The sequence below is a fragment of the Bos indicus x Bos taurus genome, chromosome 2 (genome assembly GCF_003369695.1).
Source record: "Bos indicus x Bos taurus breed Angus x Brahman F1 hybrid chromosome 2, Bos_hybrid_MaternalHap_v2.0, whole genome shotgun sequence".
NCBI classification, from domain to species: Eukaryota; Metazoa; Chordata; class Mammalia; order Artiodactyla; family Bovidae; genus Bos; species Bos indicus x Bos taurus.
In genome coordinates, this window is record NC_040077.1 from 91,375,075 (window position 1) to 91,394,175 (window position 19,101).

General features: G+C 32.2%; 1 protein-coding gene across 7 annotated transcripts in view; it reads left to right on the plus strand.

Moving 5' to 3' along the window:
* Positions 1-11,250, plus strand: part of NBEAL1 (neurobeachin like 1) — a 155,806-nt gene extending 144,556 nt beyond the window's left edge. For 5 of the 7 annotated variants that reach the window (XM_027564848.1, XM_027564835.1, XM_027564828.1 and 2 more), the window contains 4 exons: positions 2,421-2,537; positions 2,910-3,071; positions 4,079-4,227; positions 6,829-7,302. In XM_027564848.1, coding sequence (XP_027420649.1) covers positions 2,421-2,537; positions 2,910-3,071; positions 4,079-4,227; positions 6,829-7,105 — 705 coding nt within the window. In that variant the 3' untranslated portion in view covers positions 7,106-7,302. Of the gene's footprint in view, positions 1-2,420; positions 2,538-2,909; positions 3,072-4,078; positions 4,228-6,828; positions 7,303-9,612 lie in introns of those variants that run through there. The other 2 variants (XM_027564855.1, XM_027564874.1) reach the window with 1 other exon arrangement.
* Positions 11,251-19,101: the final 7,851 nt, after the last annotated feature.

The window sequence follows — 19,101 nt, forward strand, 5'->3', positions numbered from 1 at the left end:
CTTTTTCTAGATTTCCCTTTCTTCTATATCTATTCTGTGTCAACATCAAAATGACTTTATTTTAGCAGTTTTAATATTTGGTAAGGCAAATCCCCTCTCACTGTGTTTCCTTTATTAAAGATTCTCAGCTATTCTTTTATGAGTTTTTATTCTTCCATATGAACTTTCAAAATATTTTAACTGTCCTCAAAACATTTCATTTTAGTCTTAATGAAATTATATTTAATTTCTATATTAATTTAGTGTGGATTACCATTTTATAATTATTCATATTGCAAAAGAGGAAATGTCTTTCTGTATTTGTTTCAGGTCTTTTTTCAATGTCTTTTGGTAAAATTTTTTAATAATTTTTTCCCCATTTTGGTCCTGTACTTTGTTATGTTTACTTTTAACTATCTTTTTTTTATGACTGCTTCAGTGGAATTTTAAAAATCGTTTTTATTTCTAACTGATGATTGCTAAAGAAGTTATTGATTTCTACACAGTTATCTTGTACCTAATCAGTTTACCAAATCCTTTTATCTAACTCATAATTATTAGTAGTATTTCTTGAATTTTCTGAAAACAGGGTAAATACACATTCGTGTGATCTGAAAATAATAGTGATTTTCTTTACTTTTTCCAATATACTAATTACTTCATTTTCTTGCCCTATTATACTGTTAGTGAATACAATAAAGCACAAAAATTATAGTGAGCATTCCTGTCTTAATGTCTGATTTTGATGAACTTGCCTTCACTGTTGTACCATTTAGTATACTATTTGCTGTTAGGTTTCACTATTTGTGGGTTTTGTGGGTTTTTATTTTTTTTATACTTCAGTAGTTACCTTCTTTTCTTTTTTGATAACTTTTTAGTTTTAATAAAATTTCAATTTACAGAAAAGATACAGAGCTAGTACATTTTTGCCATTTGCCTTAGCATTCTCTCCCTATCTTTTTCCCCTATCTTATTTTTTTTCCTGAACATTTTAAAAGCTGGAGGCTTTTTGTTCCTTTACAACTAAACACACCAGTGTGTCTTTTCTAAGAACAAAGACTTTCTTATATATAACCACAGTGCAATTATCAAAACTGAAACACTGAACATTTATACAATACCTTTATCTGATCCACAGTCTGTGTTCTAATTTTGTTAGTAGTCCTAATCATGTTCTTTTTAGCTGTTTTTCCCAGTTTCTCTTCCTTTTTTAATGTATAAGTTTTTCTTTTACTTTTTTTAAAAGTAATGTATTATGTTGGGAAATGTCCTAGTTTTGCACCATCCTTGAATTTCTATAATAAACCTTATACTTCATACTGTCTTGTTATATTTTACAGCAAGATTTTCTTTTCTAGTCCTTTATTTTTCTACTTATATGTGAAAGAAATCTGTTTTTATTCTATCTTTGCATGTTTATCATTGGGATATGCAACTTTTATAAAATGAATTTGGGAAGAATCCATCTTCTTTAAATAATATAGGAATTATTTGACTTTTAAAAATTAGATGGGAGTACAGTAAGCACTCAGACTGATACTCTTAGAGGAAGACAGATATGACCCAAGTAATAGAGTGTCAGGGAGAATTCATCTACATTGTGTAACGGAGGAAGAAAGTCTGGACATTTATCCATGGTAATCATAAATCAAACACCATGGCAACTATTCAAGCATTTGTATCATAGAAAGTACTGTACCAAACAAAGCATGCTACGAACAGATAAAGAAAATAACTTAGGTACAGAGAGATTGCCTGCAATAAGTTGTGCTATTAGAAGAATAGAATAATAATATTAACTGAATAAAATAGGACCTCAAAGATGAAATTATAAACTAGCATAATAAAATGAAAGGGAGATTGCAGAAGAATCAAACTGAGATTAAAATCAATACCATTACAATTATAAATAAACCCAAAGCAGAAAAAGCAAAGAACAAATTTAATGTGACTGAAAAATCAAATTATTAGCATGGAAGAAAGATTTAAGGTAATCAATGTAAATAGAAACAACAAAAGCAATTAGAAAAAGAATGATAGTTCTAGAAATCAGAGACAAGTCAGCATAAAGATAATTGATGTCCCTGAAATAGGACTCCAATAAATAAAAAAGAGAAAGTATTCAGAGATGTAATAGAAAAAGTTTCTTTGAAGTAAAGGGAGAATAATTCTGTAAAGGGCAAACAATACACTTGTTAAAATTAATCCAAAGCAAACTTTGAAACTCTTCATATTATTAGTATGTTTTTGAGGTTGAAAAGATTGAGAACCATTTGAGAATCCAAGGAGAAATCCAAGAACAAGTACTTCTGAGAATAGACTTAGTGGTAAGAACTAGTTGCAGGGTTGATTTGTGACTAGACAGTTAAACTACAGTATAAGTTTTTGTATAGAAAATAGTGTACGAGAAAGTGACCTTTGCTTTTCTGTTTTTATATTAGGGAGGTGTTCCCGTGGGCCTAGCATCTAAACCCTTTCAGATTCTGTATGGACACACTGATGAGGTGTTGAGTGTCGCCATCAGCACTGAGCTAGACATGGCAGTGTCAGGATCAAGGGTAAGATTGTACCTTTAAAAATACTGATTTTTTTTTAATATAAATTCAGAGAAAATATTTATATTATATAGGAGAATTGGTAAAAGCATAGAAATTTTATGCTAAGTTTGTCCAGGACTTTGCAGAAGTAGAAAAATACAGCAAGAAAAAATTTAAAGAGACTGGATTCTATTTGTAGATTTTTATTAGTTAAAAGAAGGCCAGTTTATGAAATAAAATGCCATTTGAAATTTCAAGATTGGAATTTTTCCTAAGGTACATGTATTATTCCATGATGGAATAATCATTTTCTCAGGTCCTTTCCCATATTTCTTTCTCTTGCTCAGTTTTTTTCTTTTTCTGTTCTTATTTTCTAATATCTTCTGTGTGTAGGATGGCACTGTGATTATACATACCATTCAGAAGGGTCAGTATATGCGGACTTTACGACCGCCTTGTGAGAGTTCTCTGCTCCTGACCATTCCCAATTTGGCTATATCTTGGGAAGGACATATTGTCATGTACTCCAGCATTGAAGAAAGTACCTCTCTCAAGGTATGTAACAGTTTCATGCACTATGGCTAGACCATTAATGAGATTGTCTTCTCCTTTCCATGTTGTATACATTGTGTACACATGGGGCATTTTGAAAAGGGAAAGAGCTGCTGCCGCTGCTAAGTCACTTCAGTCGTGTCCGACTCTGCGCGACCCCATAGACGGCAGCCCACCAGGCTCTGCTGTCCCTGTGATTCTCCAGGCAAGAACACTGGAGTGGGTTGCCGTTTCCTTCTCCAATGCATGAAAGTGGAAGTGAAGTCGCTCAGTCGTGTCTGACTGTTCGCAACCCCATGTACTGCAGCCTACCAGGCTCCTCCCTCCATGGGATTTTCCAGGCAAGAGTACTGGAGTGGGTTGCCATTGCCTTCTCCGAAGGAAAGAGCACAGTATTTTGAAAAGGGTATTTTCCTTCCATTATGCAATTTGTTCATTCCCTATCACAATATTAGCCTCATGTTTTGTTTTAGGGCTTTTTATAGGCTTTGGAGAAGGAGATGGCAACCCATTCCAGTACTCTTGCCTGGGAAATCCCATAGACAGAGGAGCCTGTCGGGCTACAGTCCGTGGGAGTCCCAAAGAGTTGGACACGACTGAGAAACTAACACTAACTAGCACTTTAGGCCTATATGATTTCAAAAATAATTTCTAATTGTGTGGCACTTCATAAGCTTAGATGGAAATTATTCTTTTTGCACAAGGCAGGGTATAAATAAACCATGAATTTTATATGTTGATTTCATTTCAGTGATAAGGCTTTTTAAAAATTACGAGAACTTTTAAAAATTATTTTGGAGGGGTGAGAGTTCTTGTTTAATATTTATTTACTTAGCAATCTGATTGAAATCACTTTAACAATGTTGTCTACATATTTTCTCTTTAAGTATAACATATGTTTTTTCCAGAATTTTAAACCCAGTCATCATTCTGTTATTAGTCATAGTTTTAATTAACAATTCTGAAACTGTTTTAAGTTGAGATCATTAAATTTTCTTTAATCTTTGCAGGATAAGAATGCATTGCATTTGTTTTCTGTAAATGGCAAGTATCTAGGGTCTCAAGTCCTGAAGGAACAAGTATCAGATATATGTATAATTGGAGAGCACATTGTCACAGGCAGCTTACAAGGATTCCTGTCCATAAGAGATCTCCACAGGTAAATAATAAGAATTACTGAAGTAACACTTAGGAAAAGACATTAGTATTTTCAGAGAGTAAAATCTGTAGTCTAAGATTTCTAATCTTTTTATCATTTATTATGAACATGTTTTTTTGGTAACTATAAAAATGTTGGGGAAGCTAAATTATTTCTGGATTAGTAAATAAAATTTATATGTACATTTAAAAAATATAGAAAATTTTATTTTGTATACATTTTACCACAATAACAACAATTTTTTTAAATAGCCAAAAAAAAAAAAAAAAAACCAGTTTTCAAAGTGCCAAGCCTGCATTATGGATTTGGGAATATGTCCAACTGTAGCTTCAATTTTTAGAAACTAAAGTTGGGTTGGGTTTTTCTTTAATTGAAGGAAAATTGCTTTACAATGTTGTGTTGGTTTCTGCTGTGCAGCAACGTGAATCAGTTATAGTTATACATATGGATCCCCTTGCTCTTGAGCCTTCCTCCCCTCCCTTCAGCCCACCCCTCTAGGTTATCACAGAGTGCCATGCTGGACTCCCTGTGTCATATAGCAAGTTCCCACTAGCTATCTGTTTTATTTATATATATATATATCTTAACCTTAGTTTGTCCCACCTGCTCCTTCCCCTGCTGTGTCCACAAGTTCATTTTCTACATCTTCATCTCCATTCTTTCCCTGAAAATAGTTTCATCATTTTTCTAGATTTCATATATATATATATATATATACACACACACACACACACACACATTAATACATGATATTTGTTTTTCTCTTTCTCACTTCATTCTGTATAACAAACTCTAGGTTCATTCACCTCACTATTGCTGACTCAAATTTATTCTTTTTTTTATGATTGAGTAATGTTCCATTGTGTATATGTACCATATCTTCTATATCCATTAATCTGCTGATGTACATTTATTTACGTTGCTTCCATGTCCTGGCTATTGTAAATAGTGTTGCAGTGAACACTGGGGTACACATGTGTTTTAGAATTGTGATTTGCTCAGGGTATATGCCCATTAGTAGGATTGCTGGGTCATATGCTAAATTTAAGGACTTCCCTGATGGCTCAGACGGTAAAGCGTCTGTCTACAATGCGGGAGACCTGGGTTCAATCCCTGGGTTGGGAACATCCCTTGGAGAAGGAAATGGCAATCCACTCCAGTACTATTGCCTGGAAAATCCCATGGACAGAGGAGCCTGGTAGGCTACAGCCCATGGGGTCACAAAGAGTTGGACACGACTGAGCGACTTCACGTTCATGGTAGATTTATTTCTATTTCTTTAAGGAATCTCCATACTGTTCTCCATAATGGCCGTATCATTTTACATTCCCTTCAGCAGTGCAGGAGGGTTCCCTTTACTCCACATCCTCTCCAGCATTTATTGTTTGTAGAGTTTTTGATGGTGGCCATTCTGACTGTATGAGGTGATACCTCATTATAGTTTTGATTTGCATTTCTCTAATGATGAGCAGTGTTGAGCATCTTTTCATGTGTTTATTGACCATCACTATGTCTTCTTGGTAGAGATTGTTTAGATCTTCTGCTCATTTTTTGATTGAGTTGTTTGTAAAGTTGGGTTTAAAATATTTTTTTCAGTTGTAATCAGATAGTCTTTTTCAGGCTAAGTCTAGCATATCTGTTCCTGTTATGTATGTGTGTGTTTAAAATTGGTGAAAGGCTTTTGTTATTTACCCAGTGAAGGAAAAAATCTTTGTAAAGTAAGTACGTTTTTAAGTTTGGTGTTCTTTATGTTTAGCAACTTATATTCACAAAGCACTGTTTTCCCTTGCATGCCCAAATACATTCTTTTCTTTTCTTCTCTTAAAACACTTACTGTGACTTATTTATATACCTCTTAGTATCTTGGCCCCTCCCTAAACCCTTCCTTCTTAATAGTTTCCTGATCCAGAGTGTTCTCTTACTGCCTTCATATCAAAATCACTTCTGTATCAATATCACTTTTGATTTTTATATTTTCTTTCTCATTTTTGTCATTCTTTCCCATGTGGTAGAGCATTAAGTCTACATTTCAATAATATCTTTCCAACATTTTGTATTACAACCCTGATTTTAGGGTATGGTTAGGAGAATCCCAAATTAGAAAAAATTAATGGAATCTTTTAGCAAGTTAGACTAGAGCATAGTGTGTACATCTTAAATTCTTCATTCTCTAATCATAAAAGCTGTGAACATTTATCATAATGGCATGTTATATTTTTATACCACATTATCTTTTAAAATATATATTACATCCTTTATGACAAAGCAAATATACCAATTTTATTAACCTTATCCCCCACCAGCACATAGTTTTTGGGCTTTTACCCTTTTGTTTATCCAACTTTCATTTGTTAATCATTTCGTGAGAGCACATATAAATGGTTAGAGTGCAAACAGATGTTGGAAATAGAGAAAAACTGTATTAAGTATTTTGAGTCATGCTATAAATGTCGGCTCTTGTGTCACTCAGGTTTTCTGAACTTAAGTTCCCACATTTATAAAATTAGAATGTATAATTAAATGACTGTTAACTTCCAGTTATAAAGTTCTGTGAATCCATTGTATATCTGTGTAATTATGTGCTTTTTATTTCTCTTCTAGTTTGAATCTCTGCATCAGCCCATTAGCCATGCGATCGCCTATCCACTGTGTTTGTGTAACCAAAGAATATAGCCATATTCTTGTAGGATTAGAAGACGGCAAATTGATTGTAGTGGGTGTTGGCAGGCCAGCTGAGGTAAAACCTAGCATCACGGATGTAGTTTCCCGTACTTTTGGGGATTCCCTTGGTTCTTCTTTATTCCAGCTAAATCAGACGTCTCCATTATGGATAAATAAACTGAAAAACAAATTTGATTTTTCAAAGTACAGTAAATGAAAGCGAACAAAGCCAGTATTCAAGAGTGATAGTTATATTATTATATTATTGAAATCACATGTTTAGCAGTTTTCATTTATAGCTCTAGATGAGTAAGAAAGTTCTTTTATTCTGTCTTTCCAAATCTAAATTTAAAACCACACACTTGCATTTTTAATACATATAAAAGCATTTATAAAAAATGAAATTAGACTAAATAACAAAACAGTTTACTTTATTATTCTTTTGTAAATTTGGCCATGCTGTGTGGCTTACAGGATCTTAGTTCCCTGAACAGGGATCCCACTTGAGCCCTGGCAGTGAAAGCACTGAGTCCTAGGCACTGGACTACCAGGGAATTCCCCAAACTATATTAATTTCAACAGATATTTAGCATGATTGTATATCAGTTGTACTTTTGTAAAAGCAGCTTTCTGTTTTTTACTTGGAACTACAAATATCCCCATATAACGTGCTAATTCTCAGTGTGTTTCCTATAGTTCCTATACATTTATTTGCCAGTGGCTTATTAATTACTGAATATTCAGATATCATAAATCTAAGACTATTCCTAAGAAAATGTAGCAGCTGTACTCCAAGTAATCTAGTGATTCTTTTAGAAAATTTATTTTGTTACATAGACTCATATTTAAGCATTATAAATTTTTATTGATATCATTGGTCTTTTCTGAGAAATCTAAAATATGACATCTGTGGGGGTTATTTCAAGAGAAGACATTATTGAATAACATACTGTCATTGGTTATAATAAATCCATTATAGATCATATGAACCTCTTTGCCAGATACTTTCTTCCAGGATATTAATAAAAGAGGTCTTACTAAAGTGACTACAACAACATTTAGTTTCAGGTCTAATGGTTCCCCCAATAATGTCAGCATGTCTATATTTCAATATTCCACTTACGTTTAAAACATTATACACATTTTTACATTCAGTAATAGAGTTTCTTAATTAATATACTTACAAGTAATGATTTCCCTCCTGTCCTTTGCTAATGTGATGATTACTTGAGAACTCTGCTCAGATATTACTCTTTGAGTATGTTTGTTTTCACTGTCTGTGGTTTACTCACATGCCTTTAAATTTGCCTGTCCTCCAGCTCAGTAATTTGTTAGCGTACGATTTTACTGAAGTTTTAAAAAATGAAATGCCCTTGTGCACACACATTTTAAAAAAAATTAATTGGAAAAAAATACCTAAATAGCTTCATTTCATAGGCCTAATAAGGCAATGCTCTGTAATATTTACCAAATAAGTTTTTGGTCCCCATTGAAAGATTTATGTAGTCTGCAACAATAGAATTTGAATTATGTGTAGATTTTGATTAAAAGTATTTTTTATCTATTTTTACATCTTTGTGAAATTCATCTCCCATTAGCTGAATTATGGATCTACTTTAGTAAATAATATAATTGAATGCTTAGAATTCTGCATAATTAAAATATAATTTTATGTGAAATTTTCTATAATTTTATGTAGAAATTAAATAGATCAGTAGTTCTGAAGAGTTCTATTTCAACATCTATTTTTATCTAAAAGTAAAAAATGTTGGTTAATATGTATTTTTAAATCATGTATCAGTTTTATACATTATGCTGTTGTACAGAATCCATATTTGTAAATTAGATGTTAAACTGGAACTAGATGAATAGCAATGATGGTTTTGGAAATACGTCTGGAAATGAAAATGCAGAGCAAACATGCCAAAATGTCTTTGCTTGAGGCCTGTCTTTTATCTCTAATGAATGGACCCTAGAAAAGTAACCATTATAAAAGGGTAGCAGATAAAGCACCATTAAAAAGTAGATTGCTCTTGGGAAAGTAATTCCAACAAATCATATGGTTAGATAGAGAAATGTTACACTTTCAGAGGGGCATTAACCCACTGATTCAGTTAATTTTGATTAATAATTGTTATATGCCAAGAAGTGTGCTAAGTGGTAAAAAATTTAATGATGGAAAAATGTGATTCTCACTTTCAAAGAGCTTATGCTGTTCTTTTTTTCTAAATTACTTTTTATCATTCTATTGATAAAGAATTTTTAAATTTCTTAGATCAAACTATTTAAAAATTACTTTCTTTTCATCAAAATGTTATTTTAATTTCTTATGATTGTGATTGTCATTAATAGTACTGTAATTAGGAGAAAAATCCTCAAAGCAATGTGTCTTATCGGCGAGATTAAGTATAATTTGAAATTATTTTAATGAAGTGAAATGTAGTTTTGTAAATACATAATGTAAGGGAGTCTTATAATTTTGATATAACCGGCACATTTAATTAAAAAATTTATACATTGGTATTTGATCTTTCTCAACTAAAAGACAGTGTAGAAAAGCCTTTCTTTAATTATTATTAATTAAGAATCATTAAAATGTTAATGATTCTGCTAACCAAACCTATTTTTTTTACACCCTACAAAATCATTGTCTTATATATTAATTTCATTTTTTTTCATACTTAATAACATTTATTCTTAATTTCTCTGGATTACTTTAAACAGATGCGCTCAGGTCAGCTTTCTCGAAAATTGTGGGGATCTAGCAAACGGCTCAGCCAGATCTCAGCTGGAGAAACTGAATATAATACTCAAGATTCCAAGTGATTGTTATTTCTACCTTCTGTCATGGATAACTGAAATTTGATTTATCACTTTGTCACTTTAACCACATCTCTCAACTATCTCAAATGCTTCAGGTCTGTTATCCCTGAAAATCATTCAGGATTTACCAAAATTTGGTATAAATTTGGCATATGTATAAATTTAGTCATAGATATTACTGTTATCCACTTAAAAATTTTCTGGTTAACATCATTGAATCTATCTTATTAACTAATTCTTAGTCTGTACTAAGATGAATTTGAGAAAAGACATTTGATTAGATTTAGTGGTTTATTCCTAAGGATAATTAGATCTTTTTTAAAAGATAAACTTCTAAAAATGAAGAAGTTAGATTCAACTCACTTATTATAAATAGCAAAAGTTGTATTTCTAATAAAAGAGTAGATAGAGATAATGGGACAGTTGAGAGATATGGCTTTTAATACTTTCTTTAGTTAATCATTCTATTTACTGACCACCATATTTAAAAATACGATTTATTTATGGAACTTCTGATCAGAGGTAATATTTGAAAAGCATCCGTTGCATACTTGTATTTTTGAAACTGGTACATTGGCACATCCCACTACTACTTAGCATATTACTAATGAGAATTTATTGCAACATATTATCATCCTTAAATAATAAAGTTTGAGTAGGAATAAAAGAAACTAGAGATACATTTTATAGATATATTTCACTAGTAGTATAGTTAAGGAAAAATGCTAATTATGATTTTGACATTTGGGTCCTGTATAGCATTTGCAGCTCAATTTATATATGCAGAGTACAAAATTTCTTGGCTTTTTCTTTATTAAACACTGTGTTTTCCCTCAATAATTTTTGGAGTTAGAAATGATACCCAAATAATTATGTTTTTACTTATTTCATATGATTGATGAACTGAAAAGATATGCATAACTTAAACTAGTCATTTAGATATAGTAATTTTTAAAAATACACATTTCTGTTTCATGTTATGTATAATTTAGGATTACAATTAATTTTATTATACATAGCTAGATGTTACATTATGCTTTGCTATTCAAGATTTTAAAGTACTGATAGATTTATTTTAGAATTCAAAGAGATTGTTAAACCTTCTACTTTTGTAAGGTCATGTTTTGAGTAAGGTCAGAAAGCTTTTACAACTATTTGAGTGTCCTTAATCTGAGATTCCACAGGTTTGGTGAGGAAATTCTGTTTGTTAGCTGCTTTTTTTTTTTCCTAAGAGTGGGTGGTTGAGTGGCTTTCTAAACGGGGTCTGTGAAAAAAGAGGAGAAAAAGACTTTTTACAATGATACCTTTTAAAATAATATTTTTTTTATTCCACAAACTATAGAATTCCTTTTATCCAGTTGTCTTCTCAGTTGAATCTTTGAAGAATTTCCCCTTTGCAGTCCTCTCCTGTTGCCTGTTGCCCACAGTTGTCTACTACCCTTTTCTTTATAATCCTATGAGAGAGTAAAAAATACATGAGAAGTGAAGGATTCTATAATAGGGAAACTATTTGATAGATTTGATCGGCTTGTATAAGAACTAGCAAAAAGTTGTAGACGAATATTCTTTCCAGTCATTTAAAATCCTCTCTTTTATCAGTAAAAAACTTCTGTTTAGGTGAATCACACTGACATAAACTGATGCAGCATAAAGTAGAACATCCGTAAATGTGAAGGTTTCCTTTTTTGAGGACTTCAGTAATTTGTGGTAAAAATGCCTCAAAACAAGTCAGTAGAGATGATTATGATATATTAAGATTAATTTCTTCTATTAGTTTTTTCATTCTTATAAAATATTTCATTCTTATAAAATATTCATCAATATTTTCATTTTTCATCTTATAAAATGTAGGTTACCCTCCAAAAGCTATTTTGTAGGTTTGAAGTCAAGAGAATCAAAATGATTGATTTTTGGTATTTTAAATGTTGAAGTTTTAAAAAAAATGTTTCTAAATCAAAACTTTGGAAATGTTTCTTTTGCCTATTTTAATCTAGGGATTTTGGTATAAGGATGCCTTTTTTATTTTTAAGGTTATTTAATACTGGTTTTGGAAGTTATTGGCTTTGGAAGTTACAGAAAAGTTTAACTTAGATTATTAGAGGGAAATTCCTAAATTTTTGGTACTTTGCTACTGTTTAGATGGAGTAACTAAAGAAGCAGGGTACATTTTATAGCACAAACATGAAGAAGCTTTGTTCACAGTAGATCTTCTATTTAGAACAATAGTAGATGTTCAGAGCACTAGAATTCATCCTTACATTTTCCAAAAAGTGAAAACCAAAATCTCAAAATTTTGAGAAAAGTCTTTGAGAATACTAGCAACAGTCTAGAAGAATGGAACTTAAAGTTTATTAAATAAGCAAATATAGTAGTAGTTTTGGCTGAATAGGGCTTCCCTGGTGGCTCAGCTGGTAAAGAATCTGCCTGCAATGCGTGAGACCCGGATTTGATTCCTGGGTTGGGAAGATCCCCTCGAGAAGGGAAAGGATACTTATTCCAGTATTCTGGCCTGGAGAATTCCATGGACTGTTCAGTCCATGGGGTCGCAAAGAGTCCGACATGACTGAGCGACTTTCACTTTTGGCTGAGTAGTTCCTCTTTTAAACAGTGTAGACCACTGAATTAAAAATTGCTAGGTAAAATCACTGAAAAGATATACTTTGAGGGATTCTGGTGTATTTAGATGTTATCCATACAAATTAGTTTTGTATTGTATATGGGAGAGATGAATAGGATCATTAGTGGAGTAACAGGTGGACATTTTAGACGATGAATATAATATCTCAACTTAGCTCTTGTATGAAATGTGTTGTCTTTGAAGAACTTTTCTTCTGCTTTTGTTTCTTGACACAAATAAAATCTTTGCATCCTGATGATGCGGAGTGATTTATAGTAAGGGTCAAGTATTAAAACATATAATACAGGTACTACTCATTTAGAGAAAAAAGAAGCTTTGTAAGATTTTTTCAACTCCTCCCAAACAGTATTCTTTCATTACTTAGATAAAGTTGGAGGAGAGAAGGGAAAAATAGAGCAGGGCATGAATGAGCTTGACCAGTTGTTTTAAAGTCTTTTTTTTTTTTTTCCCCCACCCCTTTCCCTGTTTTAAAGTCTTATAAGCCTGTGAAGCTCATGTCATTTATGAATCCATTTCTATTAATTTCCTTTAGTCACAGTGCTTTTTCAGGTCACATCCTTTTGTAGACAAGAAAATGTCAAGTATTTATTTGTCATTAACAAAGAACAACAGTGAGGCTTCCTTTTTTCTCTGTGTTAAGGTGTATAAAAATTATCCTTTAAGAACTAGTATTGAAAAGCACTTTTAACCTTCTGAAGGAGGAAACGTGCCCTCATAATTAATCAGAATTTAGATTTGAAAGTTGAATCTTAATCAAAGCTTAAATAGAAGTAGATAGAGGAAATTAACTTGAATACCCTATTTTTATTTAATGATGACACCATGACATGGCCTTTGCCTTTAAGTATATTAAGTATCTTGTTATTATTAAAAGAATCACTAATGGAAATCTCTTAATTGAATTTAAAGAGCTAACGATCCTTTTATATATTTATTTTTATAAAGTGAATAGCATTGTCTTTATCACCTTTCCAATGAAAAGATGCAAGTACATGGACTATTTTAGATGTAAATATTACATAAATATTAAACAATATCATGTAACATGTAATATCATGTGTGGGTATATATATATGAAGGTTGGTCTCTTCAAATACATCATTAAATATGTCATCCATAAATAAATTCTTAAACCTGTCTTTAGGATATAGTTTTTGACTGAGTAAGAAATGAAATACATTCTTTTTTATTCCTAAATCTAATCTGTTGTTATCAGGCAGACTCATAGCTTGTCCTAACTCCCATTTCTCTGATCAACTAAAACTGTCCTTTCCCAGTAAGTGACTAGTCTTAAACATTTTTATCACTCTAAGCAAATATTGTTCTCAGTATTCTTTTAGCTTTATTTATTTATCATGCATACATTTGATTTGCTTTTAAACTTGATCATCCAGAACATTGTTCTAGAGAGTTTTCCCATGTGAGAGTCCTTGTCATCATTTCAGTATTATTGAAATGACAGTCATCATTTCAATATTATTAAAATATGGGCCACAGCTTTATTTAATTTGAATCTAGCATTTTTCAAGGCCATTGTTTCTTAACTGAGATTACAGGTAGACTTCTCTGTGAAGTTTTATAAATATACAGAAGTTTAGGCACTACTCTGGATATTTTGAACCTCTTTACTTGATATTCTTGGTATAAAAAAACTATGTCTCAGGGTTATTAAATCAAAATATTTTCTGCTATAGCAATTATATCCATTCATTTTTTATAAATCATATCTGGTATTCACAGGCTTATTTGAAATAGGTGTGATCATTATCCTTGAAGACATTTGTTTCTAAAATTTGCTTGGAATGGCTTTCTTATCTTTGTTTTGCATGCCACAGTAACAACTAAATTTCCTTTTCAGTTTGCATTATTCTTATCATAAACTCTCTTCAGACCTTTCATATTTGAAAATTGTGACTAATATCTGTCTCCAGAAAAGTGTTTGCTTGTATTAGTTCCTAGTGACTATCAGTGAATATTTTGCATATCTGAATTAGGTAATATTTTTAAGTGTTAATAAAATCATGAGTAACAAAATGCTAGATTTAAAACATTGATTTAGATCTCTTAAAGCTTTGAAGCTACTAATCAATAGTTTTCCTAATTAAAAGCATTGACTTAAATTCCCTAAGCACTTCTGAGGACTTTTGTAGGTGTAGCCTCTGTATGGAAGTACTTCTTAATTTTTCGTATGAAAAGTCCTAGTATTAAGAAAAAATAGAGCATTAACATTTAAGATATTTAAGCCTGTATTGAGAACAATCAATTTTCTGCATTCAAAACATAGGGCCATCTTAGATTATAGAAATTATGATTTTCATCAGTATAAGAAAGTATGTAAAAGTGGCTATCTTACCAAGTACTTTTCTGATATATTGTAGTTAATTCATCAAATACATCTTCTTAGATTATCTCACTGACATTTGTCACATGTGGATGATTTTTAAAGACACTGTAGGATTTGGACCTATAAAGCTAATGGCTTTAGTGAAAAAAGGACAGAGATAAAGTTGTATTTACTTTTGTCTTAATGCCTTTAATCTTATGAATTGAAAATTCAAAGGAAAAGAACAAGTAGAAAGTCACTTGGTCAACATTTGTTTTCCTTGATTTAATTTTACTGTTTCCTTGGAAACTTATTTTGCAAATATTACCATAATAATAATACCACAATATTATCATTGAAAAGGTTACCAATTCTTTTTTTTTAAATTCCCATTCATTTTTCAAAGTTGACTGCTAGTGGACTCGGTATTTGTGTGTGTGTGTGTTTTCACTTAAAATGGCTGTCTCATTATTTAAAATTTATAACTATTTTTGAGTGTACAAACTGATTAGCTATTTATAATACTATTACAGTACAGCATTGTAATTTGAGAAAGAAAACAAGTTAGGATTTAGGTGGGATTGAAAAATAAAATTATATTTTATTGATTAAAATATAAACTTTTTAAAAAGTCTTATTCCAATGGACCTTTTAAAATTTATTTTTGTAATAATATATTGTACTTAATGTGTATTAAATTAGAGGCTTTCTGGTAGCCAGTATTCCAAATAAATAGTTAATATTCAAATGCTATTTTTGTTGTTCCTTATCTTAGAAACATTTTCCCATAATATCTAAGCAATGTGTTTTAATATTTACTGGACTCAATCTACAGATTCAACAAATATTCCTCTTGCATTTTGGAGGAAAAAAAGCTTATCTATGATAACATATTTTTCTCTTTAGAATACTAAAATTATATTAATCAATAAACAATTTAGAGAGTAGTTCTGGTAAGACAATGTCAGGTGTCAGACTTAATTGAAAAAATTTCAGCCCCTTAGTTTCTTATATAGCTATTAAAGGGAATAATTTTATTCCTTTGGGATTTCAACTTTTTCATGGATAATTTTCAAAATATTTAATTACAATAGTTTCTACATTTCTTCCAAAATTATTACATATTTCAGTACATCTTACTGTTAAAGATCTTTTATACTTTTTATTTTTTTTTCCTATTGTACTTTTTACTGGTCTCTCCAATTCTTAAATACCATCACCAAAAAGTTTTTGTGGCTACTGTTTTACAGTTAGCTTTACAGAAAACCATATGGCTGGTTTGTTCTCTTCAGAAATTCCTAGTGGGTATTGCTTTCCTTTCCCCAACTGTTTGCTTTTATATGGATTTGTAGCAAAAATATGAGCAAACAATAATCATCTAACCAGTCATTTTCTGTCTGGTTCATTGTTATAGAAGTGAATTACATTAAGATTGAAAAATACTGAACACATATGATTTGCTTCTTACGTCAATCTTTCTGGGACCCAGATTAAATAGGAGTATTTCAGTGTTATCATAGAGGTGACAGTGATTTGAATGTGTGTGTGTGTGTATGTGTGTGTGTGTGTGTGTGTGTGTATATATATATATATATATATATATATATATATATATATATACGCACATAGTCAATTCAGAGGAGGATAGCTAAAAATTCAGAATTACTTGTTTAAAAAAGTACTTGCAAATTGTGCTGCTACTTAAATATTTAAGGAATTCAAAAAGTTATGTATTTATCATAAAGTGTTCCTTCTCATTTGTTCTACTGGAATTGACCATTAAAAAGAGAATATTAAGCCTTATTTATATCTGATTATTGACTGCAAACTGTGACTCAATGAATACTTGTATGCCAAAAAAAAAAAAAGGTTTTAAAGTTGAGATAGTTTTAGACTTAATAAAGATGTGTAAATAATTTTGATTAGTATTCTCATTATAATGAAGTTACTGTTAATTTGGTGCAATACGTTCTTCCCTTTCTCATCCTTTTAAAATTAAATATATAAGATGTATGTTTTGTTTTGTTACATTGAATGTTTTAAAATTTTTCAGTGTGTGTATATGAGCTAGTTTGATTGTTTCTGTATAGCATGATTGAAGATAATTGAAAAATTTGCACATTTTTTAGTCATTTGGAAATTTGTAGTCTAACAGTTTTTAAGAATATGCATTTATTTTGTAAATAATAAATTAGCTTTGTATATGAAAATGAGTTTGAATCAAATAAAAAAGTAATGTTACTTTCTTCAGCTCATTTGTAATTCTCAATTTATATAGTCTGATTGGAACTTAACATTAGCTAAGCTATTTGAACTTAGCAAATTATAGACCTAAATGCAAAACCCGTAACTATCAACTTACAGATGAACCTAAAAGAATGCATTTCACACTCTTATGTCACAACTGAAGAATTTGAGTTTTGGAAAGCTGAATCTTTTATAATGGGCTGCAAACAAACCTTCCTGACCTTTGCCCTGGAGGGAAACATACTGATGAGTAAGCAAACCTGCCTTCTATTCCAGAAGGGGACTCTCTGCCTTCTAAGGTTGTTTGCTATACAGACGTCCTTTAAAAGACATGTCCAGAACAGAATGGCAGTTTATACCTTGCTCTTAACAGACTGTTTCCCAACACTACCTATCATCCGCTAAGTCTTGTCAGACCACCATGTCTTAAGGACCATAGGAAAGAGGGAAGCTACCTGAGCAAGGATCCCAGATCTCCAAAGTCTCCACCACTGTTGCACCAGTGCCCCTTCCTCAGCTAACACATTGGTTTACAAATCATCTTGTATGAGTAGATAAGAGGAGAAAAAAGACCAAACTGCATTTACAGAGGGGATGGCTCAGTGTGTGAGTAAAGACAAAAATGGATAGCAGGTGAGTTGAAGCCTTACTTACGGGTGGTCTTGAAAAACAGTGGCAAGGGAAAACCATCTTGGTGGGCAGATCTTTAGTGGTACACCATGTCATTTACTTTGGGTGGAAAGAGAAGGGGCCTAAGGTTAGACTATAGATAGGAATCATGGGCCATGATGAAAGACCTGGCCAGCTGATGAGAGGCATAAATGGAAAAAGATTTTTAAGACTGGGGACATGAAGGTGTCAGATACAAGTGTGTACATGGACATACGGGATTAGGAAAGAAGCATGAAAATCTTTGAGTCAAATATTAGCACTCATCGGGAGCATCCACCATGAAAGAGGCATTAAGCAATCAAGTGGATCAAACAAGCAATTCAGGTCATGTCAGGTGGCCCCTGCATTGGCCACTCTAGGGCCGGTACAATGGGGAATTACATGAACAAAGTGGCCACAATGGCAGAAATGGAGACTATCCATGGGCTTAATAGGATGAACCCTCCACTTCTCAAGGCTGACCTAGCTGTTGCCACCAATGAATGTCCAGATTACTAACAATGAAGATAAATGCCTAGTGCCCAAGCATTCCTCATTCCTCAATGGGCCACATACTGGCAAGTTATGTATTTTGGGCCCCTTCCATTCTGGAAGGGCTAGAAGCTCATTCTTATAGGAATAGATATGTATTTTATGTACATGGTTTGCCTTTTATGTCTGCAGGGCCTTAGCCAGCACTATTACCTTAAGGACAGCGGAGTATTAATCCATTGGCAGTGAATTCCACATAACATGACCTTAGATCATAGGACCCACTTTATAGGAAATAAATGCTGGAGGGAGCCCATGACAACAGGATCACTTGTCCATTACCCACAAGCTGCATGCTGATAAAGCATCAGAATAGCTAGCTGATGTGAGGGGTAATTGACCCAGATAATTAGGGAGAGGGATAGCTGCCACTACATAATGGAATATGTAATAGTGTAGAACCCAGGCGATCTCCTTGGGCACTACTTTGTACTTCTTTGCCCAAATGTGTCTGTAGATAGAGAAACCATAGTCTGAGAAGTACATGATCACCAGGGACTCAGGCAGTTCAGAATCATTCATTCATTCTTCCAGGCTGACTAAGCAAGCCTCAAGACTTGGTGAGTAGAGATTCTAGTATGGATAGAGGAGAAAGAAGATATTAAGTATCAATTGTGGCCCTCGGAAAAACCACAGAGGCTAATTTCCAAGTTTTTTCTCAGGAAGAGAGTAAGGTGGGTACATAGAAAAAAGGCCCAGTAAAGCCCAATTATCGTTGTAATTCTCATCCCAAACTCCCCACTAGGTTGGTTTAGGAGTTATGGGGGCTGCATCATAATTCCACTTCCTCTGCCCAATCCAGGTTTCATCCTTCGCATGTATTAATCCCCACTAAATATCAAGCATTTTAAACGCCATCTCAGACTGCTGTTACAATATGCAAGTACTCCTGCCACTCAACCTGTAGGCACTTTATCACTATGCCAGACTCCTAAATAATTTTTGAGATTTCTCTTTGACTTTCTGGCATGTATTTTTT